The following is a 27,863-nucleotide window of genomic DNA, read 5'->3' as shown; positions in this document are numbered from 1 at the left end:
TGTACCAACATTTTAACCACCCTCTTTAGGCTACACAAACCCTCCTATTTCACATCAGATAATCATGCATTGCACTTCAGAGAAAATGGAGGTTGTGGGTGGAGAATTCCCTCAAATTTGTAATAATTTTTTTAAAAGATTACCCCAAAGAACTTTTCCCCAATAGCACTTAATGAGCTCTAATATCGAATGACTAAAAAAAATCCTTTGTAATAACTAGGACTAGGTTTATTTGCAAGTAACAGAGGTCCAATTTATGTTGGTTTAAACACATAAGAGTTTATTCTTACATCGAAAAGAAATCCAGAGGTAGGAAGCTCAGGGTTGGTATGGTAGCTCACTGAAGTCTCCAGAAACACAGCCTCCGTCTTTCTCCTCCACTGTGCATTGTTACTATTGTTGAGATTATCTTTTGCCCCAAGATGGCTGCTGGAGCTCCAGTCATTACAGCTTCATTCTAGGCAGCAAGAAGAGGGAAGGAACGAGGACAAAAGGGAATTTCCTTTCTTTTAAGAAACATTTTTGGAAGTCCCATACAACATGTCTGCTTCTCTGTTAGATGGAGAAATGTTGGAAAATGATTGTAAATGTAATCCAGTTTTTCTTTTCTGCCACTCACTCACTACAATATTGGACAAATCATGTCCATGCTCTCTCTCCCTTTTCTTCCTTCCTTTAAATACAAACCAAAATATACTCATTATAAAAGATATAAAGGGTTCAGAAATGTAAATATAGAAAATCAGAATTCCCCATAATCACACCTTCCAGAAATGACCATTGTTAACAGTTTGATACATATTTTTCTACTATCCTATGGATTTTTAAAAATTAAAAAAAAAAAATGATGAAATATTTGACACCTAAACTTACTAGTTTTCCAGGACTGTCATAACAAAGTACCAAAGATGGGGTAGCTTAAACAATGGAAATTTATTTTCTCACAATTCTGGAGGCTAGAAGTCTGAGATCAAGGTGTTGGCAGGGTTGGTTTCTTCTGAGGTGTTGACTTATTTATTTTTAATTTTTTTTTTGGCTGTGCGGCATTCAGAATCCTAGTTCACCTACAGGGGGTCAAAGCTGTGCCCCTTGCAGTGGAAGTGCCGAGTCTTAACCACTGGACCACCAGGGAAGTCTTGAGCTGTTGACTTTTAGATGGCTGTCTTCTCCCTGTATCTTCACATGGTCTCCTGTCTGTGCCTGTGTCCTCACCACCACTTCTTGTAAGTACCAGTCATATTGGATTAGAACTCACCCTAATGACCTCATTTTTTTTTTTTTTTTGGCCATGCCATGCAGGATCTTACTTCCCCAAACAGGGATTGAACCCGCACCCTCGGCAGTGAAAGCTCAGAGTCCTAACCACTGGACTGCCAGGGAATTCCCCTAATGACCTCATTTTAACTTAATACATCTTCAAATGTGCTGTCTCTAAATATGGTCACATGCTGAGGTACTAAGGGTTAGGACTTCAACTTGAGTTTTTTTTTTTTTTTTTAATTTTTATTGGAGTATAGTCGATTTACAACATTGTGTTAGTTTCTGCTGTACAGCAAAGTGAATCACTTATACATATACATATATCTGCTCTTTTTTAGATTCTCTTCCCATATAGGTCATTACAGAGTACTGAGTAGAGTCCCCTGTGCTATACAGTAGGTCCTTATTAGTTATCTATTTTATATATAGTAGTATGATTATGTCAATCCCAATCTCCCAGTTTATCCCTCCCCCCTTCCCACCTGGTAACCGTAAGTTTGTTTTCTACATCTGTGACTCTATTTGTGTTTTGTAAATAAGTTCATTTGTATCATTTTTTAAGATTCCACACATAAGGGATATCACATGATATTTGTCTTCCTCTGTCTGACTTACTTCACTTAGTATGATAATCTCTAGGTCCATCCATGTTGCTGCAAATGGCATTTCAACTTGAGTTATGAGGGACAAAATTCAGCCCATAACATTCACAGAACACATGATATATAAAAGTGATGAAGCACAAAAGTAAAATGAATACCTGTCAACCCACAACTCAATGTAAGAAATATAAATGACCAATTTCCTACATCTTTATGCCAATCCCATTCTCTTAACCACAGCCCCCACACACCTCAAGGTAACATCCATCCTAAATCTACTTAAAAAAAATTAGTCCCTCAGTCACTTTGCCTTTTAAAGGCTCACTCTCCTCATCCTGTAGAGCAGGAACAGTGTTGTGAGGCCTTCTCATAAGTGGCCCTTTCTTTTGCCTATTTCCTTTTCCATACAACAAAGTGATTTTTATTTTTTATTTATTTTAAATTTATTTTATTTTTGGCCATGCAGCGCGACTTGCGGGATCTTAGTTCCTCGACCAGGGATTGGAACCCGAGTCCTAATCACTGGACAGCCCAGGGAATTTCCAGCAAAGTGATTTTTAAAAAATTGAAGTATAGTTGATTTACAATGTTGTGTTAGTTTCAGGTGAACAGCAAAGCGATTCAGTTATACATCTATCTATCTAATCGTTCTCAGATTATTTCCCTTATAATTACAAGATATTGAATATAGTTCCCTGTGCTATACTGTAGGTCCTTGTTTATCTATTTTATACAGTAGTGTGTATCTGTTAATCCCAAACTCCTAATTTATACCCCCCAGCCAGCTAAGTGACTTTTAAAAGCATAAATCAGATGTTTTGTACTTTTTCCTTAAGAACTCTGCAAAGGCTTCCCGTTGCAATGTGAATAAATCCCTTTAAGGTAGTGTGGTCACTCTACCAGCTCCCTTCACTCTAGCGACATTAACCTGCCGTGGTCCCATGAACTCCTCACCCATTCTCATCTCAGGGAGAGGCCATCTCCTGCATTTTACTTGGGATGCTCTTCTGAGACCTTCGCATGGCCGTCCTCTTCTCATTATTCATGTACCTGCTTAAATATCATATGCCCATCAAGGCCTTTCCTGGCCTCTCTGTCTAAAGTACAAATCCCCCCATCACTCTTCATTCCTTTACCCTCGTTTGTTCTCTTCTTAGCACTTATCACCAAATATCCTCCCAGGGCAGAGTCTTTGTTTTTGTCACCACTGTACCTGGAGTAATGCTGGACATTCACAAACGTTTGTCTGATTTACCTTATCAAATTGTTCCTGACCTAGGGGTGGTTGTGATAAAATGAGTGACAATGTAGTGTGGAATGGGCCTTGCACACACAAGATTAATTTATTCCATTAAGGTCTGTGCTCTGAATAACCCCTTTATAAGCTGTTTCTTCACAGCCCAACTATTTTATGAACAAGACATTTGTTGGATGCCTGCTAGGTGTTGCCCTTGTGCTGGGAATTGGGGCACAGCTGTGAACAAGGCAATTGCTGCATTTGTGGAGTTCACGTATTAACGCAGTGAACTAATGAGTGAGCCAACCACCTGTGACCGAATATATCTAATATAAAAAATGCATTTCAAAATATTGGGATGAAGTGGTGTGGAAGGAAATCTTTTCTTAAATCTCCTTTTCAAGATGCTTAAACCAAAAGGATCATACAGATGCCTGACAGCTGCCTTTCTGTAATTCAGATCCTTTTATATTGCAATTGGCTCCAACAGTTAAAACCTGAATTACCTTTTTTGGACATTACTGAGAGGGAATTATTTAATCTGTCTACTGAAAATGAAGGCATTAAAACCCAATCAAAAGGGTTTGCAGATGTGTCCTTAAATGCTTGTAGCTTCTCAGGTGGCTCTTACATGAAACTTGGGTCCAGGAACAGAAGCCTTCTTGTAGCCAGGACGCTAGATGTGGAGCTTGAAACTTTATGGGTTAAATCCTAGTGTTAGCCCTTACTAGCTGGATGGTCTTGCTGATCTCGTTTTGTTACTGTACAATTACAGTTGCCCATTCTATTTCAAAAAGTTATAGAGAAGATCTGAATTAGTAAATGAATGTTAGTGTTCTTTTTACACTATAAAAAAAAACTGTAGAAATGTAAGGCGATATTGTGGGTTTACCTTTGTTCACTGTTGGATGAACAATAATGACTGACAAAAAGTATTTGGAGATTGAATCTATTAATAGGGGAGCAGTTAAATAAATTATGGCACACAGTGGAACACCATACAACCATTAAAACAAACATGGTACCTCTCTATATACTAACACAGAAAGATATCCATGATGTACTGAGAAAAAAAGTAAAAATATCTACCATTCTATCTATGTATGCAATTGCATAGAAAAATCACTTAGAGGACAATATGCCAAACTGTTAGCCATGGTTTTTCCGGGGTGGTGGTGGTGATGGAATTATTTTTAGATTGGTAAAATCTAAGCAACTTATGAGAGATTCTATTCACAACTGACAAAGTGCACACATCACTGATTACCTAGCCCCCTTCTAGATGTTTCCCAGCTCTCAGGTCTGACTTAGGTTAATACTGCCTTGGAGAATGAACTTGGCTAAATTGGGGAGCTTAGAGAGTCACGCTGAATAATAAATGACAAGCTCCTTGGAACAGCCTTACATGCAACATTCACATAATAAAAGGCAAAGTAGAGGCTGTTATGAGAACTGCAATCTATTCACAACTGTGCCTCTGCTTCAAGAAGGTAAATGGTGATTTTAAGATACGGATTCCTCAGATTAAAGACTTGTTGCCTAAAAACCCATATATAAATTTCTTAAGGATCACAGTATCAATATATTTAAACATAGCTGGGTGAAGGAAAGTATAAGATGCCTTCCAATCTCCCACTTCGACTTTTCACACAATGGACATTATTGCTCTCCAAAAGTAGATGGTGGAGGGCATCCAGTGACCTCTATCAAATTCAGAAGATTGTCCTGGCCTTCCTGACGATTGATAGGGCAGGTTTGGTGAAAGCCAGCTGACTGGCACTTAGACCAAAATGGACTTGAGCAGATCTTTCTGGAGATGGAGCTGGGATCCATCCATCTTGATTTAGCAGTCAGGAAAAAATGCAATTTCGTGTACATATGGAAGCGTACTGGGAGATATGGCTTGGACTTATCAGAGTGGTTCTTTGACCCCCTCAACTGGTACATCATTTTATTTTTTCACCATGCTGAATGGCATGTGGGATCTTAGTTCCCCAATCAGGGATCGAACCCATGTCCCCTGCAGTGGAAGCACAGAGTCTTAACCACAGGACCGCCAGGTAAGTCCCTAGTATATCATTTTAAATGTTCAACAGTGGAATACCTGACCACATCTCACAGGATAATTGCCTTGCTTTCACATATTTTTTTCAGCACATTCATCTGCTACAAAGTCAAATGCACTGGCTCTGAAATCAAGCACAACTAGATCAGACAATTTTGTCCCACTAGAACTTATTTTCTCACCAGAAAGTAGAGGGCTACTAATTTTAGCTGTTTTTAGAGAATAACCCCCTTTTGGTTGTAACAGCAATACATGCTCATTGAAGACAATTTGGACAATGGAAAAGCAGGAACAATCAACTACACACAAAATCCTCCACAACCCTTCCCCTTAAAGGCATCCACTGCTCTCTGATCACCCTTGATTGCATTCCTTTCCCATTTTTTTTTCCCCACACAGATTAAGTCATATACATATATAAAAACTATTTATACTTAACATTATATTTTTAAGTATTTTCCCATGTAACTAAGCTGTTCAAAGACATTATTTCCTCTAAGAATATAAGCAATGCATTTTCTCTATAGAAGATTTGGAAAATACTGAAAGCAAAAGACAGGAAAGTTCCCCATAATCCCGCCATCTACAGATGGACACCTTTAGGGGTAACCTGCAGGAGCATATCCTTCCAATTTTTTTCTCATCATATATACATTTTCTTAAAAAAAGAATTGGATTCAAAGCATATATACTTTCTGCTTTCCCCCCATACTATATCATAAACACTTTCCATGGTTGAATATTCTAATTGTCCATGACACAGATTATCATTTACTTAGCCATTATTGTGATCTTGGGCATTTAGGCTATTTCTAATCTTTCTATTATGAATAATGCTGTGATAAGTTTGAAATAATTAACATGAAATACTATAAAGAATGACCAACTTTTTTCCACCTCTTTTGAGGAGATATAAATGAGAGCTAAGGAAATACTAACCATGAGGGCAGCTTAAGGCCAAACTGGGCCATGTGAAGTTTCTTTAAAAAGTCTCATATGCCAGGACTTCCCTGGTGGCACAGTGGTTAAGAATCTGCCTACCAATGCAGGGGACATGGGTTTGATCCCTGGTCCAGGAAGATCCCACATGCCGCGGAGCAACTAAGTCCATGCGCCACAACTACTGAGCCTGTGCTCTAGAGCTCGTGAGCCACAACTCCTGAAGCCTGTGAGCCTAGAGCCCGTGCTCAGCAACAAGAGAAGCCACCGCAACGAAGAGTAGCCCCCGTTCGCTGCGACTAGAGAAAGCCTGCACACAGCAACGAAGACACAACGCAGCCAAAAATTTTAAAAAAAAGTCTCATATGCCTAGAGATGAAGATGAACTGCAGTCCATCTACTGAAATTTATAATTCTGCTTTGTAGTTAAAAGTTGGAGAAGAGGGACGTCCCTGGTGGCGCAGTGGTTAGGATCTGCCTGCCAATGCAGGGGACGCGGGTTCGAGCCCTCGTCCAGGAAGATCCCACATGCCACGGAGCAACTAAGCCTGTGTGCTGCAATTGCTGAGCCTGTGCTCTAGAGCCCGCGAGCCACAACTACTGAAGCCCGCGTGCCTAGAGCCCATGCTCCGCAACAAAGAGAAGCCACCATAATGAGAAGCCCACGCACTGCAATGAAGAGTAGCCCCTGCTCACCACAACTAGAGAAAAGTCTGTGAGCAGCAATGAAGACCCAATGCAGTCAAAAACAAACAAACAAATAAATTTATAAAAAAAAAAAGTTGCGGGCAAACGACAATGGCCGAAAGCACCCTAGTTTTTTTTTTTTTTTTTAAAGGCTTTTTGTTTTTTTAATAAATTTATTTATTTATTTATTTATTTTAGGCTGTGTTGGGTCTTTGTTGCTGCGCACGGGCTTTCTCTAGTTGCGGTGAGTGGGGGCTACTCTTCGTTGTGGTGCGCGGGCTTCTCACTGCGGTGGCTTCTCTTGTTGTGGAACATGGGCTCTAGGTGCACGGACTTCAGTAGTTGCAGCACATCGGCTCAGCAGTTGTGGCTCCTGGGCTGTAGTGCACAGGCTCAGTAGTTGTGGCGCACAGGCTTAGGTGCTCCGCGGCATGTGGCATCTTCCCGGACCAGGGCTCGAACCCGTGTCCCCTGCATTGGCAGGCGGATTCTCAACCACTGTGCCACCAGGGAAGTCCTGAAAGTATCCTAGGTTTTTAAAGGAAAGTTATCATGTAAACATAAGATCTTTTTATGTTGTCTCCCTCATGACAAAATAAAAAAGATAAAAAATTAGGTAATAATATCCTTACCAATCCCCAACACCAAGAGGTCTATCTAAATATGCTAGAAACACATTAAAAAGCATGTTCAGAAGCAATAAGTAGAAATGGAGGCACACATTTTTTTTCAAGTATACAATTTGTTTTTATTTACAATACCCTATAAAAATGTAAATTTAGAAACTTTAATTTTTATTAATTAAAACCAAACAAAAAAGATAAAGCACAGAAAAGAAGAAATAATAATCAAGCCTTCACTTGATCGGTTGTGAAGGGAAGGTAGGAAAGGCGCCTAGTGGAAAATGATGGCAGAGGGGAAGCTAGGGAATGTCATGGGGAACAGCTGGCGGAACCTAGGGCCACCGCATGGGAAGAAATGGAGGTGGAGAACAAGGAGAGCTGGATATAACGGAGGACCTTACTGTTGTACATCTATGTGCAAAATGTTTACTCTCATTAAATATCACAACCTGTCCCCCCACTACATTCGAAAAGGCGAGAACAGCAAAATGTGCATCAGGACAGTCATGTGAAATTAATTCAGATTTAATTTTCTTGAGGGCTATCATCACCAGGGACCAAAACCCCTTATCCTGGTTGACTGCTGAATGGGAGAGGGATAAGTGACTAGGGTCACAGCAGGCTTGTCCCTGCTAGCATTCAGACCCAGGCCCCTGGCTGCCTGGGAATGGGACCTGGGTGGGATGAAGCAGCAAGGACAGCAGTTCTGCCCACAGCGTGGAGGAGACTGAAGAGCAGCACAGGCTGGACCCAGCTTCCATGGTTATAGGTGTGGGGGGTTTCTCCCCATGACACCAAATAAAAACAGAAAAGAGAGAAGCAAAAGCATGGCTTACTGAAGTAGTCTCAGGAAGACAGACTGAGTGTGTAAAAGCTACACTGTGGAAGCAGGCTCTAGGTTAGGGTCATCTTGGGCAATCTTCCATGCACTTGAGGGCACAGGCTCAAGTACACTGCAGTTGTAGCAGGAAAAAGGCTTAACTGTGGCTGTTTCCACTGAGGTGGACAGAACCAAAGGAAATACAAGTGGGGAGGAGATAAAGAACTTCTCAGCTTAGAGCTGGGCGTCAGCCAATCAAGAGTTCAGATTTTATTAAACGTGCTCCATACCCTATATTTATATTAAAACAAGTAGAACCCACCAAATTAATTACAAGAGGGGCGAGAAACAGATTAAAAATACATCAACTGGTTTGTGGTTAAAGAAGGGATGTGTCACCTAAATATTTCTCAATCTAAAACTCGTTCTTTAAGCATCCTTTGGAGACCACATAAGTGTGTGTATAGGGGTGTGTGTGTGCGCATATATATAGACATCTACTTAATTGGCTCTCCTACAGTCATATTAATATGGGGCAATGAAAAAAGACTTCAGTAGGATGAGGGAAGGAATCCTTTGGCAAGCTACAATCTACTCTGAACTGGAGTAGTGGTGGTGGGATAAAGGGAGAGATTATATTTGTGTTTCTAGGGCAAAGAAAATGCAAAATTGAGAAGAATTGAGTAAAAGTAGGACATGCAGAATTGTAACATAGAAGGTAAGAAGAAACCAGCAGAAGTATCACCCAGCCAAATTTCACAGACCAGTGGGGAAATACCTGGCATTCAGAGACAACCCCTGTGAACAGGAATCGGTCCCACAAGACGCTTTGGGGAATAAGCTACCTTCCCTCCCTCATTAAAAACAACACTCCATTGGTGATGGCAGCAGTGCAGGTGGCAGCCAAAAGGAGGTACAGGACACATGTGGAGATCTTTTATCGTATCCCCTGAACTAGCCTACGGTACAAAGAAAGAGAGAAAGGAAACCTGTATAAATGAGTTAAAACAGAAGTCAGTCATTTGTATTAGAGTTACATCCTTGTATGAACTCTCGTAACAAAACACCTAAGATATTTGTACCCTTATCATTTATTTAACAATGAGGGTTCTGTTGCATCCAATACAGTCTTTTATATCTCGCAGATACTCATGTATTTGACAGAAATCTTTAATCTCTTCCACCAAATGCAGTTTTATGCCCTCCCCAGCTTCCTCAACATAACTTCTAAAGTGCCAACTTCAGTGAGCTGTGGAACTCTCCTGTTTCCAACTTACTGCAGTTTTGTCTCCAGCAAGTTCAGTTTCTGTCGGTCAACGTAACGAGAAAACAGGGATACTAGATTTGTGGGTATAGAGATTGGCTTGGCCAGGGCTGCCTGGGGAATCCGCAGAAGTTCTCGGGTTGCCATGAACATCACCTCCGTCCTGAAAGGGAAAATCGAAAATAACAATATAAGAAAAAGAATGAAAAGATGACCTAAAAGAACTTAAAATGAGAGAAGAAACACAGCGCAGACTGACCACTGGTTGCTTTGCGTTGATTCTGAAGTGGGGTCTGAGCTCTGCAGGTCTTCCCCACGGCTCAGGACGACGAGGAGCAGTGACAGGCCGAACTACAAGAGGAGACAGAGGGTGTCAAACAACACTGCACGCAGTCCTCCTGGACCACCGCTGAGGGGACCGCAGGACTAGATGGGGGACGGCGCCAGATCACAACAACCCCACTGCCGTGCTGCTCTGTGGAATCGGGCCGAGCCGAGAGGCTGTGTCCTCCTGGCACAGCAGCAGCGAGCTCACTCAAAGGGGACAGGAAGCCCCAGGGCCCAGCAGTCCTCTACACCCCACCCCACCCTGAAAGGACAAGATAATTTCTCCTTGCCATGGGTAATGTGGGATTTAGCTTTTCTCCTGTTTACTAGAACAGAAGTGGATTAAAAAGAAGAGTTAAATGAAGACAAATTTTGATACAGAAAATTACAGTTCATAGAACAAAAAACATTAAATAGAATCTGAATTAAGAAAAATGGTGTTAAGACCTGTGAGAAAACATACAAAGAAAGGTAACTGGGATGATCAGGGTAGGAAGAGAAAATTTCCTTAAAAAGGACACACATATCTGGGAATATAAAGGCTTAGAGAGGACGTCCAAGTCCTAGGTTAAGTGTACGAATCACAGCCATAATGGACCACAAAGAGAAGCTGGGGATATTCTGGGATTCCATCCCTCCTTTCTGAGTTCACCTCACACAGGATAACCTTGCCTTTCCACAACAGCTCCCTTCATGTCATTGTCAGAAAAACAACGGGTTACATAACCTTGTCTGACTTCATGCTTTTCTACTGTCTTTATCAAAATTAAAGCTAAGAGACCAAATAACATGGAAGGCACACAACTGATTACCCCAGAACCCCTGTCTTAGGTCCCCTGAGGCGCCATCACCCTCTCGGCCTCTGAGGTACTCACGGCCCTTCCGAGCCACGCTTGGCAGGTTTTCAGGTATACGAAGAAAGAGGCCTTGGGTCTCCTTTTCCCTCTACTGTAACAGACGGCCCTTCGTGAGTGCTCACTGCGTACCAGGCATTATACTGAACCGTTCACGGCTGCTTTCTCATCTAAGAAACAGGACAGCTCTGACATCGACCTCATCGCCTCCACATGACAGATCAGGAAAGTGTGGCTCAGCAAAGTGAAATAATCTGTTCAGGGTCACAAAGCTAGGATGTGGCAGACAAGGAGTGGAAACCTGCTCTCTCTAAAAGCTCATGTTCTTCTTCTGTATCCTGCTTCCCCTAGGAGTCTCTGGATCTTTAACCTGATATAGATGAAATATGAAATGGTCTCTTATGACAGGGACCATTAATTACCTACCTAATTCTGTATGCTTTCCTTCTCCTGTTAGATCTGATTTTATTTGTGGTGGCAATGGCGTGAACTAAGAGATGCTCTCCAGCCTTCCCTGCAGTTTAGGCAAGGCGTGTGACTAAGATCTGGCCACTGAGATGAAGCAGAAGCTGGTGGTTAGAGGGCCTGGAAAACGTCCAAATAAGGAGGGCAGACGGCTACTCCACACCTCTTGGCCTTCTAAACACACCTCTCTTCCTGATGCAAAGTGGAACCTTAAATTCCACAACCATCGTGGACCATTAGAGGTCACAAGCATGGCAGCCACTGCTAAGGATGGCAAAGAAGGGAAACTGAAGGAGCCTGCACCCCTGACACCGTGCAGTCACCAAACCACATTTATTCCACATGAGATACAGAACAGATACAGCCATGTGTTGAAACCACTGTTATTTCTAGTTTTTATCACTATAAGCTTAATGTAAAAGGCTGAAGGAAGCCTTTTTTTTTTTTTTTTTTTTTTTTACAATTGCCACAGCAGTCATTATTTTTACTCATAACTCAAATTTAAATGCGCCTCTCAAAGTTCAGGGACACAAAAGGGCAAGACCACCTTGTTCTGGAGCACAGCAGTGAGGTGAGGATTGGCGGGTGCTGGTGCAGCTGCACTCTGAGGTAGGTTCATTAGCTGTTGCAGAAGGCTGGTGACAGTCACTGATGGAAGATGATAGAGGAGAAGAGAGAAGGGACTCAATAAGCATGGCAGCACCTACCAAAAAAAAAAAAAAAAAAAAAAAAAAAAAAAAAAGGCATTACATCTTGGCAACTGTTACTTCAGTCACACCCCGTCGGTGGGCATGGATGGAAGGATGCTCAGCTGTACATTCAACTTCCCGAGGCGAGATTTAACCAAGAAGGGCTGACAAGCCGAGCAGATACTACCAGCATCTTAACAGCGGATTCTATGGTAGCTACTGAGAACTTTTTCAACTCAACTTGTAAAGGAAACAGCATTCCTTGTGTGAACCAAGGGTGTAGAAATCACTTCTCAAATGCATAGCAAGATTCAGGATAAAACATCAGTGTTCCCTCCACAAATATTTAGATGCTTACAGTGTTCCAGGCGTGTGAGCTAAAAACAAATAGTGAACAGCACAGACCCTCAGGGGTCTCAAGGATAGAGGAGAAGCCATGAGTAAATTGGCAACTTTAATATATTGTGAGAGGGACTCTAACACAGGTAAAATTTTCAGTGCTACAGAGTTATTGAGAAGTATTTTCAGAGTTAACTGTATCTTGTTTTATCTTTTTATAAAAACTCAATGAGGAAATGGAGAAATGATTAACCAATGTTTATAGATTATTAGAGAAGCTAAGCGATCAGAAACTCAGTGTTCGGTTACAAAGCTAGGAGCTACAACCAGACTCCAAGGCTGCTGGATTCCAGCCTGCTGTCCACTCATTCCGTTGTGCCTTAAAGCCCGGACTGGGAAGTTAAGATACAGAGCTACTGGTATAACTAGGCTATGACACTTGAAAGGAAATTGAGGGTGCTTCCAGCACTCAATGCCCATGGCATAAAAAGTGATGGCTGGTTCGACTTTAAACAGCATCCAAGGATGCAGAAGACTCCTTTTCATGATCTACTACTCTAAATAAACAGAGCTTTAAAAATGAAACCATTCTTAAACATACACAAAATGTATAAAAGTACAGAGACCAGTATAGTGAAGTCCACATACCCATAACCCAACTTCAACAACAATTCAACCAACAACAGGTTGCCAACCTTATTAAATCTATGTTCTTCCCATATAAGATCATTCCATCCATAAATACTTTAATTGGCATTGCGAACAAAATCTCTCACAATATTATCACACCTAACAAAGTTTAATTCCTTAATTATCATCCAATATTTATTCCAAATTCAGTTTGTCCAACTGTCTGAAAAATGTCTTTTAACAGCTGATTTATTCTTTTTTTTTTTTTTTTTTTAAATGCCATCAGTTAATATAGTCCAACACAGCAAAGGCTTTCCTCAATGCTTTGGCCAATACGGTACATGCCCATCCTAGCTTGAAGGACATTCAGTCTAGAACCAGCAATGTGAATTATTATTTTTATTTTTTAAATATTTATCTATTTGGTTGCGCTGGGTCTTAGTTACAGCAGGCGGGATCGTTAGTTGCGGCATGCGAACTCTTAGTTGCAGCATGTGGGACCTCGTTCCCTGACCAGAGATCGAACCCGGGCCCCCTGCGTTGGGAGAGTGGAGTCTTAACCACTGGACCATCAGGGAAGTCCCAGTAGCTGATTTATTTTAATCACGATTCAAATAAATCCACACACTGCCATTTGGCTGGCAAGGCTTTTAAAATCTGTTAATAGCTCCTTTGTCACTGTCCATCTCCTTTTCTAATGTCATTTATTTGTTGAAGAAACTGGGTCATCTGTCCCATAGTTTGGATCTGGCTAATTGCACCTCTGTGGTGTCACTTAACAGGTTTCACCATCCTCTGTTTTTTCCCATAAAAACTGATAATTAGAGGTTTGGTTCAATTTAAGTTCAATGGAGGGGTCAGGGTGGTGCATGGCAAGGAAACTTCATGGAGAGAACTGTGTGTTTTCTACTGCATCACATCAAGGTGCACATAGTGTCCGGTTGTTCCCCTTAGTGGTGTTAACAGTAAACAGTGGGGGACTTCCCTGGTGGCACAGTGGTTAAGAATCTGCCTGCCAATGCAGGGGACACGGGTTCGAGCCCTGGTCCAGGAAGATCCCACATGCGGCGGAGCAGCTAAGCCCGTGCGCCACAACTACTGAGCCTGCGCTCTAGGGCCCATGAGCCACAACTACTGAGCCCACGTGCCACAACTACTGAAGCCCGCGTGCCTAGAGCCCGTGCTCCGCAACAAGAGAAGCCACTGCGATGAGAAGCCCGTGCACCGCAATGAAGAGTAGCCCCAACTCGCTGCAACTATAGAAAGCCCGCGCGCAGCAGTGAAGACCCAACGCAGCCATAAATAAATACATACATACATAAATAAAACCAAAAACAGTCATCAGTGGGTTCAGGTGTCGCCAGCCTGCTCCAACCACCGTAAAGGTCCCCATCCACCTTTTACCTAATGCTTTTGTAGCACCAGTAATGGTTGCTGCCCAGATTGATTGCTTTTCCATTAGGAGCTGTAAAACTGCAATTTTCTAATTTTATCATTTCTTTTGAATTTATTAGCTGATATATCTTCTATAAAGAAGAACTTTTCTATTATCACTCTCTGGTCACCATGACATCTGGTTGTAATGCGGCAGGATAAATGCTTCTTTTCCTTTATTTACCACTTTTCAGAATAATGAGTTGATAGCCTAGCAATCTCTGAAGGTGATTAGTATATTTTTTTCATACCATTATGAACTCATTAAATTAAATATATTTGATTTACTTCAATCCACTCCTATAATTTTTCTTTCTGATGCAAATTATCCCATTTTGACCAAAAAGAGACCCCTTCAAATTGGTCTGTGCATCTTTTACACAGGACCCTAGTAATCTTTTAGCTTCCTTGCTTTCTGATACAAGATATTCCAGAATTATCTTGTACATTTTATGCCTCAGGACCTGGAACACGCTATTACTTCAAAGAAATGGTGTTTAGAGATGTGGTCTATTACTCTTCAATGCATACAGGTAAAAACTTAGCCTCTACATTTACATCTACAAGTTTTCCCCACTAGCAGATAAGCTCTACCAAAGCAGGCATCTTTGGATTCCTAACTCTCAGCACCTAGAACTAGGTTCTATATTTCTAGGACCTAAACAGTGCCTGGTACATATATTCTGAATCTCACATTTAGTAATACTAGCCCTTTGTGCTAACCTTATCAATTCCTTGTTTTGAAATTCTAAGACTATTTTCAATTGTGCTAATCTTTCAAGTATTACGACAGGCATAAGCAGAGAGCAATTCTTACCAAGAGTTAACTTATAAACTTGATAATCATGTTTCAAATTCCAGCCCAGTTTAGGTTAGATAAAATTATTTAAAAGCACTGGCCCAATTCCTGTGGGACACCATTCAACTAAGTCTACAGGTCAATGTTAGCTACTAATAACAGCCCAATGAATGATACTTTATATCCAACAAAGTAACCAAGATCATAAGTTGCAAATTTAGTGAGCATCAGATTCAGCTGGGCATGTTGTTATAAACCCAGAAGCCCTGATCATCTCTCTGTAAATTCTGATTCAGCGAGATTGGCGTAGGGCTGAATTATCTGCTTCCCAAGCAATTCTGATATAGACCACAGCTTTTACAACTACGTCAAGTAAGACGGAATTACTGCTTTCCTCCTGTTTAGGAACATGGTCTGTTGGATAAAAAGTGACATTAAAAATACAGGCCTGGAGTAAAGTTTTGCTTTAAATAATCATATCACTCTGCCAAAGATAAAAGAATACAAAAGGGAAAAGGGGACAAAAAGAAATCTGGACTCTAGAAATCTTATCAACTATGAACCCAAAGGAAAGATGTCCCACATAAAGTGGATCACCTCATCTTGTGCATCCTTCTTGATAAGAAAAGGGAGGTTCCTGGCTGTTGTCATGAGAATGTCAGCTGCTTGCTCTGTGGAGAGGAAAGGAAGAATACGGGCAACCATTCTCTTCCCTTTTCTGATGCACATGATCTGTACAAAGTGGTCATCACTGGGCCTGCAGGGAAAGAAAAATGCTAACTTAGGTCAGCAAGAACAATGTAAAAAATCCCTTTTTTCCTCTTACATGTTACTGAGTGAATACACTGCATTTATTTTCACTCTACAATTATCTGTACTACAAAATAGAATTACTTTTCCAACTCTCAACCAAATAATAAAAAGTAATTCTTCGGGGCTTCCTTGGTGGCGCAGTGGTTAAGAATCCACCTGCCAATGCAGGGGACATGGGCTCGAGCCCTGCTCTGGAAAGATCACACATGCCACGGAGTAACTAAGTCCGTGCGCCACAACTACTGAAGCCCGCGCGCCTAGAGCCCATGCTCCGCAACAAGAGAAGCCACCGCAATGAGAAGCCCGCGCACTGCAACAGAGTAGCCCTGCTCGCCGCAACTAGAGAAAGCCTGCACGCAGCAACGAAGACCCAATGCAGCCAAAAATAAATAAATAAAGAAGCTACTGTGGAGTTTTGGTATAGTCTCAAAGAATAAAAAAATAAAAAAATAAAAAAAAGTAATTCTTCATTTCATAAATACTGAAAATCATCATTTCAAAAACTACGTTAAAGAATTGATCAAACTATATGCGTTAATTTCCTTTATTAACTTTTAAGTAACTACACAAATGACATGGTTAAAACAGCAAAATCTGAATATATATAAGAAAAAAGAAATAAAATATTCATAATCTCAGAGACAATTTATTAGTGTTACCATTTTGAAGACATTTTTGCTGTCTATTGTATATTTTTATCTTTCATTTAAAAGAAAGGGTCCATATAATTTATATGGCTTTGTTACTTGACTTTTTTCACTGAACAACTTCTTGTGAACACTTTTCTACGGCAGTAAATAATACTTTAACTACATACATTTTAATGGCTGCATAACAGTCAAATCTATGGATAAACCCAAATTTATTCAACCAGTTCCCTGTCAGCCCGACTCCAGAAAAGGTGTGTCGAAAAGAAGGTCCTTTTTTGAAGTTCTGTTTTGCGCATGTCCTGGCTTAGAAGAATCATCATTTCTCTTGAATGGGCAAAGAGAAAGGGAGTGATTAGGAGACACAGTCCTCTTGCATTCATCAAATAAATATTGTGATTTATAGAACATTTACCATTAGCAAGATTCTGTTCCAGATACTGGGTGGGAGAGAGATGAGAGAGATATAGAGAAGTTATATTAAGGAGCTTAGTCTCCACTGGAAAACCAACTGGTTTCCATAGCAAGTAAGTATTGTATGGAAATCCCAAGGAAGTGTAAGTGTTAATACTCTCCCTCCTAGTAGGAAAGAAAATACATAAAGATCACAAGGCTGACCATTGGTAAGCATAAGCCAGATGCAACCTGTAAGCTCAACAACACAGGCTAAGTGACGCTCCCCACTGTGTCTCCAGTGCCCAGCACAGTTCCCAGCTGATACCTGAAGAGGTACTTGCTGAAAAATGAATTCCGGATAAATAGATTTTTTTTCCTGGCTGGAAAGAATTATGAAATGTTTTATATGAAGTGGCATTTGAGGCCAAAAGGAAAGATTTTGAGCTTACTGAGAGGGTAAGAAGGATATCCAAAGGGTAGAACGTATAAAGTTCAACGTAGCAGAGGAAGGAGTCTAGCTAGTCTATGTTTTTACCAAAGTACACTACTCTTACCTCTCCTGTCCAGGCAATTTCCCCCTTAAGTTGTCATACATGCTACAAATTTTGTGCTTTCTTTCATCCATCAGGGCAGGTCGCTCTTCTTCCAGACTTAGGAGGTAACGCCTTTCATAATCCTCCACATCAAGGAGTAAACTATAGGTCTAAGTGAGAGACAAAGCAGGCCTCAGCAAGCTCAGAGTATTAGATAAACAACTTCACAGTTTAGGAATACCAGATAAAGAAAAAAGAGTGAGAGCACATTGTAATAAGACTGAGAGGAAAAAAGTGCTCTTTTAAACCCAGAAAAACATAGTGAAATAACTTAAAAAATTCTTCGAACATCATTCCCTGTACCTCCTTGACCTCTAATCCAGAAGGCAGACAGTGAAATGATTACACACTTTCCAAATTCTCCAGCAGCAGCAACAGCACTGTAAGATAAACAATGTGTACCACTGCTCCAAGTAATGCCTTATATTAATAAAAATGGTCACAGCTAATTTTACTACTGGGTGCCAGGCATATCACTCTGCAAGTACTCATTTACTGAATACTCACTCACCACAGCCCAGTGAGAAAGAGACTCTTATCGTTTTCATTTTTAAAGACAAAGAAACTGAGGACAGCATAGAAAGGTTAAATAACTTGCCTCAAGTCACAGCTCTGAGAAGCGGAAGAGACATGATTTGTAGACTGTTTCCAGAGTCTGTGCTCCTAACCCCTATGCTCTATGCCTTGCAATATGTATTTATGCTTTAACACTAACTGCTTATATATTACCTGATTTTCCTTAGAACCCAGGACAGTGCTCAGCACCCAGGGAATGTCCAATAAATATATGTGAGCTGATTGAATAGACCTGAATTAATTCATAGGCAGAACAGTGTAATTTTTATTCTCATTTTCTTAGGAAGATGACCTGCCCCAAAACACTCAGTTGTTAACTGAACAAGCTTGGACAAAAACCCAGGACTTCTAATTGCAGTGTTCTTTTCATGAGGCCATAGGTGAGGTATACCACATTCCTTTCTAGTGTGCCCTGTACACAATAGGCACTTTACACAAATATATCCATTAATTAAAATCATGGAACACTGATTGTTTACTTTCCCATTGTTGAGTACACATACATTAAATAGTTCCTTATTTGAAACTAACGACAGTAACAAATTCTAAAACTTACCTTCTCAATTATGACAAGGGTTTTTCGTCTTTTGTCCCGAACCTGTTTTTCTTTTGTCTCCTAAAAAAAGACAAGACTATTCAATGTGAACTCTTTACCCATGTTAAAAATAATTTACTGGCACATAGGTAATTCCATTTGTAACAATACTTTGAGAATACTGACTCTTTGAAAGTTAATACTCTAAAACAAAACTAATGTGGACAAAGGTCATAGAGTTGACTGAATCAACCCACACATAAACTGAATTCATAGATAGGCAAAAGGTAATTGCACAATGCAGTGGAAGATGAAGATATCATAGGAAAATCTTAAAAGACAGAGAAAATCATAGTTTTAAAAACTGGAGTAAAGAGCTGATGCTGTCTGCAGCCAGAGTTACCTAGTTCAAAGACTCCTGCCACCCAGGTCCTGCCTGGCTGCCTTAGGATTCCAATCCACTGACCCCCAAAGAAGTAGTGATGACCCAGACTTTTTTAAACACACAATTCTACAGACACTTACATCATCCTCACTCCGAGACGTCACAACAGCATCAATCATTTTTCGGGGATTATTCACACTAGAGACAGTAAGCTTTCCCAAAGAGCCCTCAAACTGCACTGCAGGGACAAAAAATTTCCAACAAATAAAAACTCAGCAATGCAGGCAGACAGCTTTCAAAGAAGATCCTTATATTGTCTATTCTTTACTCAGAGCCTAACAATTTACTACAAAAATCTATGTATTATCTAAAGCAATCTCTTATCAACATCTATCCTTTCCCATTTTTTTGGTTGTAATAATAAATAAAAATCTGAAGTATTTCCCCCTTATCTATTTTATGGATACTAGAAATTATAACAGGTTTTAAAAAGTCATGGACTCTCAAGTAGAAAAGGATCTAAAAGGCCATCTGTCAAACCATTCACTCCATGCTTGAATAAGGCTGACCTGTGCGTTTGTCAAGGACAATGATACTTTATACGTCAGTTTCAAACATCTCTATCCAATCATCTATACAGTTATTTTTATTCTATCCTATCAGCAGCACCCCATCTCTCCATTATCTCTCCATTATGGTCTCCAGGACCTCACCTGGCTTATAGGTGTGCTCCAGTTTGGCCACCTGAGGGGTAATGAGCTTGGTGCGCTCCTTTTTTGGGCCATCACCTTGCACTTCTTCAGCAGCTGACAGTTTCTCCAGTTTTTCAAAATAATTCTACCACATGAGAAGATGATTTCAGTTGCAACAAGCACAGAATATGGTCTTTCTTTATCATGAAATAATTAACTTATACTAGTGGTAGCAACACTACTCGTACTCTATAAATATATTGATCTTTAACTTTTGTTAGATTGCTATGAATTTACTTTATCAAAAAATCCCAGCCTTCAAAATAATCATCAGTGGAAATATCTTTAAAGTTAGACTGCCAATATTCTTCATTGAAAGAACCAGATTATTGATGCCGAAAAGATTTGAAAATATTGGTCTGAGAGCCTCCGTAGGTAAGAAATAAAAGGCATATATGCAAACCTTTGAGTGAATAGTGTGACAGGTTCTTCAGCTTGAAAAGAGGACAGAATTTGCTTAGTCAATTCTTATCCACTTGAAGACTACCTCAAAAGAAAATTCTATCAATATTTAATTCTACCAATATTTAAATGAGTACCTTCACCAGGGTAAGGGACTAAACTATTATCCTCAAAACTAGCACAGAGTACTCACCTGGTAATAAAAATCATCCAGGTAGGGATCAGTGCTTTGCAGCTGCATCATCTGGATTTTAGAGACCCAATCTTTTTCTCGCTGCAACATGAGATTGGCGTACGGATCCTTTCGGAGATGATCCTGATGACTGCTCCGGTGACTTCCTCTGTCTCCTGCACCATTGAGATTCCGATGCTGACTGAGAAAGAAATATACGCCACATTCACTCCAAGTGGATACATGCATCATGCCTTGTAACAGCACTGGAGTAAACCAGGCCAACTGAAAAAAAGGTTCCCCTTTGCTTTTGTTAAAAGAGGAGTGAGAAAGAATCGAACCTTAACAGAATGTGAAAGGAAAGAGCTGTGCAATACATAATTAAGGAAATAAAACTAAGATCCAAGTGCCTTACCATAAGCTAAGCACTTTCACCTATGGACTTTTGTATAAGCCCCACAATAACCCTATGAGGTAATAAGGTAGATTTATTTTCTCCACTTAAGACAACAAGCCGAGGCCAAAAGAGATCAAGTAGCTTGCCTAAAGCAGGACACCAGGCAGCAGAGTGAGAGATTTTGAACACACGCCAATTTGACCCCAAGTCTATATACTTTAAAAAAAACTTGATGAAAATCATGACATACTTCAAACATACAGAAAAGCCCAGCAAATACTATTTAAAAAAAAATCCATTTACTCACCATCTAGACTTAATGAAAAAAAAATTATTTGGTCAAATTTGCTTCAGACTTTTAAAAAGTAATATTGAAGTAATACAGTGTTACATTTACAGTTGAAGGCCCACCTATACCCCTCCGGATCACGGTTTCCATCTTCCCTTCCTTCCTATAGGAACCACTATCCTGACTTTGTTATGCAACCTCCATGAAATGTTGTTATACTTTTATTTCCTGTACATCCACCTTTAAATATTATACAGTATTATTCCATTTTACATAACTGGTACTGTCTATACAGGTCTGCTCCTTGTTTCTTATTCAACATTACGCCTTTCATATTTCTCCATGTTGACGATAACATACACAGGTATATACTGGAAAGCAGAACTCCTAGGGTGCAGTGTATCCACATTGTCGACATTATTATTTATTGCCAAATTCTCTCTCGAAAGGCTGTGCACGCCATTCCTGCCGACAATGACACTTGAGGCACTTCACGTTTTGCCTGAGGATATAAAATGGCTATCTAATTTGCACTCTTCTGATTACAAGTGAATCTGAAAAATCTCTTCATTTTTATGAGCCATGTAGGTTTCCTCTATTGAAAATTACATGTGTTTGATGCCTTTTGTTACACAGAAGTTTAATATATTTTTGCAATTTTATTAAAATATTTTTAAACTGCTTTATTAAGTGATAACTGATATACAAAGAACTGCACATATTTAATGTGTACAAATTGGTAAGTTTGGACATATGCAAACATTTGTGATATCATCACCATAAATAAAGTAATAGACATATCCAACACCTACTCCTTGTGTCCCTTTCTTTCTCTTTTTTTGGTGGTGGTAAGAACACTTAACATGAGATCTACACTCTTAAATTCTGAAGTACACAATACCATAATGTTAACTGCAGGCACAAGAAGTTTCATATTTTAACAGTCAAATGTATTAATCTTTTCCTTTATGGTTTGTACTTTTTGTGTCTTAAGAGCCCATATTGGTTTTTTTCCCCCTGAAAAAAATATTCTGGAACTTTTTTGAAAGAAAAAATAAATTACACACAAAGAACCATAAAATGGAAGGTTGAAAAAACCCCTCAAAATTATGTTTAATTCTCTTATTTTATATATAAGAATGGTGATAGAATATAAGCTCCATGAAGGCAAGGGTTTGATATGTCTTGTTCTTCTTTCAATCCCCAAAACTGACTACAGTGCCTGGTACACAGCTGAGGTCACATATATAAATATATATTTGAATGAGGATTAAACAGAGGCAAAGATAAAGAGTGACTGTTGGCTTTACATAAGACCCAAATGTAATGCTAGAGACTATATTCAAGATTATGTCTGAGCTGAGATGGTCAACAAAAGGTAGTTAAAAGTACGGTAAGAACTTGGTAAGCAGTGAATATAAAATGTTGATTCCCCACCCCCCAGATCTAAATTGTATTTCAGAATTATAGTAACTTGGAAATAAGTTGATAAGCTCTTGTCATTTAAAGCCTGTGCATTGGTATGCAGGCAGGTATTGAATCTAATAACATAAAGTTCAGGGCTCCGGGTTTTGGAAGGTGGAAATGGATGGAGGACACTCCCTCTTGTGAGAGCACCGAAATCACAACTAACTGCTGAACAATCATCGACAGGAAGACACTGGAACTCACCAAAAAAGATACCCCACATCCAAAGACAAAGCAGACGCTGCAATGAGACGGCAGGAGGGGCACAATCACAATACAATCAAATCCCGTAAGTGCTGGGTGGGTGACTCACAGACTGGAGAACACTTATACCACAGAAGTCCACCCACTGGAGTGAAGGTTCTGAGCCCCACGTCAGGCTTCCCAACCTGGGGGTCCAGCAACGGGAGGGGGAATTCCCAGAGAATCAGACTTTGAAGGCTAGTGGGATTTGACTGCAGGACTTCAACAGGACTGGGGGAAACAGAGACTCCACTCTTGGAGGGCACACACAAAGTAGTGTGTGCATTGGGGCCCAGGGGAAGGAGCAGTGACCCCATAGGAGACTGAACCAGACCTACCTGCTAGTGTGGGAGGGTCTCCTGCAGAGGATGGGGGTGGCTGTGGCTCACCGTGGGGACAAGGACACTGACAGCAGAAGTTCTGGGAAGTACTCTTTGGTGTGAGCCCTCCCAGAGTCCACCATTAGCCACACCAAAGAGCCGGGTAGGCTCCAGTGCTGGGTCGCCTCAAGCCAAACAACCAACAGGGAGGGAACCCAGCCCCACCCATCAGCAGACAAGTGGATTAAAGTTTTACTGAGCTCTGCCCACCAGAGCAACAGCCAGCTCTACCCACCACCAGTCCCTCCCATCAGGGAACTTGCAAAAGCCTCTTAGACAGCCTCATCCACCAGAAGGCAGACAGCAGAAGCAAGAACTACAATTCTGCAACCTGTGGAAGGAAAACCACATTCACAGAAAGATAAAATGAAAAGGCAGAGGACTTTGTACCAGATGAAGGAACAAGATAAAACCCCAGAAAAACAACTAAATGAAGTGGAGATAGGCAACTCCAGAAAAAGAAGTCAGAATAATGATAGTGAAGATGATCCAGGACCTCGGAAAAAGAATGGAGGCAAAGATTGAGAAGATGCAAGAAATGTTTAACACAGATCTAGAAGCATTAAAGAACAAACACCCGGAAGAATTAAAGAACAAACAAACAGACATGAACAATACAATAACTGAAATGAAAAATACAACAGAAGGAATCAATAGCAGAATAACTGAGGCAGAAGAAAGGATAAGTGACCTGGAAGACAGAATGGTGGAATTCACTGCCGTGGAACAGAATAAAGAAAAAAGAATGAAAAGAAATGAAGACAGCCTAAGAGACCTCTGGGACAACATTAAATGCACCAACAATCGCATTAGGGGTCCCAGAAGAAGAGAGAGAGAAAGGACCCGAGATGAAGAGATTATTTGAAAAGATTATAGTCGAAAACATCCCTAACATGGGAAACGAAATAGCCACCCAAGTCCGGGAAGCGCAGAGAGTCCCATACAGAATAAACCCAAGGAGAAACATGCCGAGACACATAGTAATCAAAATGGCAAAAATTAAAGACAAAGAAAAATTATTGAAAGCAGCAAGGGAAAAACGACAAATAACATATAAGGGAATGCCCATAAGGTTAACAGCTGACTTCTCAGCAGAAAATCTACAAGCCAGAAGGGAGTGGCCGAATATATCAAGTGATGAAAGAGAAGAACCTACAACCAAGATTACTCTACCCGGCAAGGATCTCATTCACATTCGATGGAGAAATCAAAAGCTTTACAGACAAGCAAAAGCTAAGAGAATTCAGCACCACCAAACCAGCTCTACAACAAATGCTAAAGGAACTTCTCTAAGTGGGAAACACAAGAGAACAAAAGGACCTACAAAAACAAACCCATAACAATTAAGAAAATGGTAATAGGAACATACATATCAGTAATTACCTTAAACGTGAATGGATTAAATGCTCCAACCAAAAGACACAGGCTCGTTGAATGGATACAAAAACAAGACCCATATGTATGCTGTCTACAAGAGACCCACTTCAGACCTAGGGACACATACAGACTGAAAGTGAGGGGATGGAAAAAGATATTCCATGCAAATGGAAATCAAAAGAAAGCTGGAGTAGCAATACTCATATCAGATAAAATAGACTTTAAAATAAAGAATGTTACAAAAGAGAAGGACGCTACATATTGATCACGTGATCAATCCAAGAAGAAGATGTATCAATTATAAATATATATGCACCCAACATAGGAGCACCTCAATACATAAGGCAAATGCTAACAGCTATAAAAGAGGAAATCGACAGTAACACAGTAATAGTGGGGGACTTTAACACCTCACTTACACCAATGGACAGACCATCCAGACAGAAAATTAATAAGGAAACACAAGCTTTAAATGACACAACAAACCAGATAGATTTAATTAATATTTATAGGACAATCCATCCAAAAACAGCAGATTACACTTTCTTCTCAAGTGCACATGGAACAGTATCCAGGATAGATCACATCTTGGGTCACAACTGAAGCCTCGGTAAATTTAAGAAAATTGAAATCATGTCAAACATCTTTTCCGACCACAACCCTATTAGATTAGAAATCAATTACAGGAAAAAAAAACATAAAAAACACAAACACATGGAGGCTAAACAATACGTTACTAAATAACCAAGAGATCACTAAAGAAATCAAAGAGGAAATAAAAAAATACCTAGAGACAAATTACAATGAAAACACAACGATCCAAAACCTATGGGATGCAACAAAAGCAGTTCTAATAGGGAAGTTTATAGCAATACAATAAACCTACCTCAAGAAACAAGAAAAATATCAAATAAACAATCTAACCTTACACCTAAAGGAACTAGAGAAAGAAGAACAAACAAAACCCAAAGTTAGCAGAAGGAAAGAAATCATAAAGATCAGAGCAGAAATAAATGAAATAGAAACAAAGAAAACAATAGCAAAGATCAATAAAACTAAAAGCTGGTTCTTTGAGAAGATAAACAAAATTGACAAACTTTTAGCCAGACTCATCAAGAAAAAGAGGGAGAGGACTCAAATCAATAAAATTAGAAATGAAAAAGGAGAAGTTACAACAGACACCACAGAAATACAAAGCGTCCTAGAGACTACTACAAGCAACTCCATGCCAATAAAATGGACAACCTGGAAGAAATGGACAAATTCTTAGAAAGGTATAACCTTCCAAGACTGAACCAGGAAGAAATAGAAAATATGAACAGACCAATCACAAGTAATGAAATTGAAACTGTGTTTAAAAATCTTCCAACAAACAAAAATCCAGGACCAGATGGCTTCACAGGTGAATTCTATCAAACATTTAGAGAAGACCTAACACGCATCCTTCTCAAACTCTTCCAAAAAACTGCAGAGGAAGGAACACTCCCGAACTCATTCTATGAGGCCACCATCACCCTGATACCAAAACCAAAGATACTACAAAAAAAGAAAATTACAGACCAATATCACTGATGAATATAGATGCAAAAATCCTCAACAAAATACTAGCAAACAGAATCCAACAACACAGTAAAAGGATCATACACCATGATCAAGTGGGATTTATCCCCAGGATGCAGGATTCTTCAACATACGCGAAACAATCAATGTGATACACCATATTAACAAATTAAAGAATAAAAACCATATGCTCATCTCAATAGATGCAGAAAAAGCGTCTGACAAAATTCAACACCCATTTATGATAAAAAGTCTCTAGAAAGTGGGCACAGAAGGAACCTACCCCAACATAACAAAAGCCATATACGACAAACCCACAGCAAACATCATTCTCAATGGTGAAAATCTGAAAGCATTTCCTCTAAGATCAGGAACAAGACAAGGATGTCCACTCTCGCCACTATTATTCAACAGTATTGGAAGTCCTAGCCACAGCAATCAGGGAAGAAAAAGAAATAAAAGGAATACAAATTGGAAAAGAAGAAGTAAAACTGTCACTGGTGCCAATGACATGATACTATACATAGAAAATCCTAAAGACCCGACCAGAAAACTACTAGAACTAATCAATGAATTTGGTAAGGTTGCAGGATACAAAATTAATGCACAGAAACCTCTTGCATTCCTATACACTAATAATGAAAGATCAGAAAGAGAAATTAAGGAAACAATCCCATTTACCATCACACAAAAAGAATAAAATACCTAGGAATAAACCTACCTAAGGAGGTAAAAGACCTGTACTCAGAAAACTGTAAGACACTGATGAAAGAAATCAAAGATGACACAAACAGATGGAGAGATATACCATGTTCTTGGATTGGAAGAATCAATATTGTGAAAATGACTATAATACTCAAAGCAATCTACAGATTCAATGCAATCCCTATCAAATTACCAATGGCATCTTTCACAGAACTAGAACAAAAAATTTCACAAGTTGTACGTAAACACAAAAGACCCCGAATAGCCAAATCAATCTTGAGAAAGAAAAATGGAACTGGAGGAATCAGGCTCCCTGACTTCAGACTATACTACAAAGCTACAGTAATCAAGACAATATGGTACTGGCACAAAAACAGACACATAGATCAATGGAACAGGATAGAAAGCCCAGAGATAAACCCACACACTAATCTATGACAATGGACAAAAGACAGTCCCTTCAATATGTGGTGCTTGGAAAACTGGACAGCTACATGTAAAAGAATGAAATTAGAACATTCCCTAACACCATACACAAAAACAAACTCAAAATGGATTAGACACCTAAATGTAAGACTGGACACTATAAAACTCTTAGAGGAAAACGTAGGAAGAACACTCTTTGACATGAATCACAGCAAGATCTTTTCTGATCCGCCTCCTAATGTTAATAAAAACAAAAATTCACAAATGGGACCTAATGAAACTTACAAGCTTTTGCAAAGCAAAGGAAACTACAAACAAGACGAAAAGATAACCCTCAGAATGGGAGAAAATATTTGCAAACGAATCAATGGACAAAGGATTAATCTCCAAAATATATAAACAGCTCATGCAGCTCAATATTAAAAAAACAAAAAACCCAATCCAAAAATGGGCAGAAGACCTAAATAGACATTTCTCCAAAGAAGACATACAGATTGCCAAGAAGCACATGAAAAGCTGCTCAACATCACTAATTATAAGAGAAATGCAAATCAAAACTACAATGAGGTATCACCTCACACCAGTTAGAAAGGGCATCATCAGAAAATCTACAACCAACAAATGCTGGAGAAAAGGGAACCCTCTTGCACTGTTGGTGGGAATGTAAATTGATACAGCCACTATGGAGAACAGTATGGAGTTTCCTTAAAAAAC

At 39.8% G+C, this 27,863-nt stretch overlaps 1 protein-coding gene and 1 pseudogene across 5 annotated transcripts in view; both read right to left on the bottom strand.

The window, feature by feature from the left end:
* Window positions 1–27,863, bottom strand: part of LOC309605418 (olfactory receptor 10V1-like) — a 105,357-nt pseudogene that overhangs the window by 39,800 nt on the left and 37,694 nt on the right. The window lies entirely within an intron of this gene.
* Window positions 1,214–27,863, bottom strand: part of PATL1 (PAT1 homolog 1, processing body mRNA decay factor) — a 42,140-nt gene continuing 15,490 nt past the window's right edge. For 3 of the 4 annotated variants that reach the window (XM_082341152.1, XM_082341155.1, XM_082341154.1), the window contains 10 exons: window positions 20,327–20,507; window positions 19,693–19,816; window positions 19,120–19,217; window positions 18,616–18,675; window positions 17,445–17,593; window positions 15,632–15,791; window positions 11,691–11,846; window positions 9,757–9,848; window positions 9,511–9,660; window positions 1,214–9,192 (listed from right to left, as the gene is read on the bottom strand). In XM_082341152.1, coding sequence (XP_082197278.1) covers window positions 9,171–9,192; window positions 9,511–9,660; window positions 9,757–9,848; window positions 11,691–11,846; window positions 15,632–15,791; window positions 17,445–17,593; window positions 18,616–18,675; window positions 19,120–19,217; window positions 19,693–19,816; window positions 20,327–20,507 — 1,192 coding nt within the window. In that variant the 3' untranslated portion in view covers window positions 1,214–9,170. The remainder of the gene's footprint in view (window positions 9,193–9,510; window positions 9,661–9,756; window positions 9,849–11,690; window positions 11,847–15,631; window positions 15,792–17,444; window positions 17,594–18,615; window positions 18,676–19,119; window positions 19,218–19,692; window positions 19,817–20,326; window positions 20,508–27,863) is intronic. The other variant, XM_082341153.1, reaches the window with a different exon arrangement.

Source organism: Balaenoptera borealis, assembly GCF_965194805.1.
Source record: "Balaenoptera borealis genome assembly, chromosome: 11".
NCBI classification, from domain to species: domain Eukaryota; kingdom Metazoa; phylum Chordata; class Mammalia; order Artiodactyla; family Balaenopteridae; genus Balaenoptera; species Balaenoptera borealis.
Note: the sequence above shows the minus strand (reverse complement) of the source record. Positions and strands in the feature narration are given on the sequence as shown.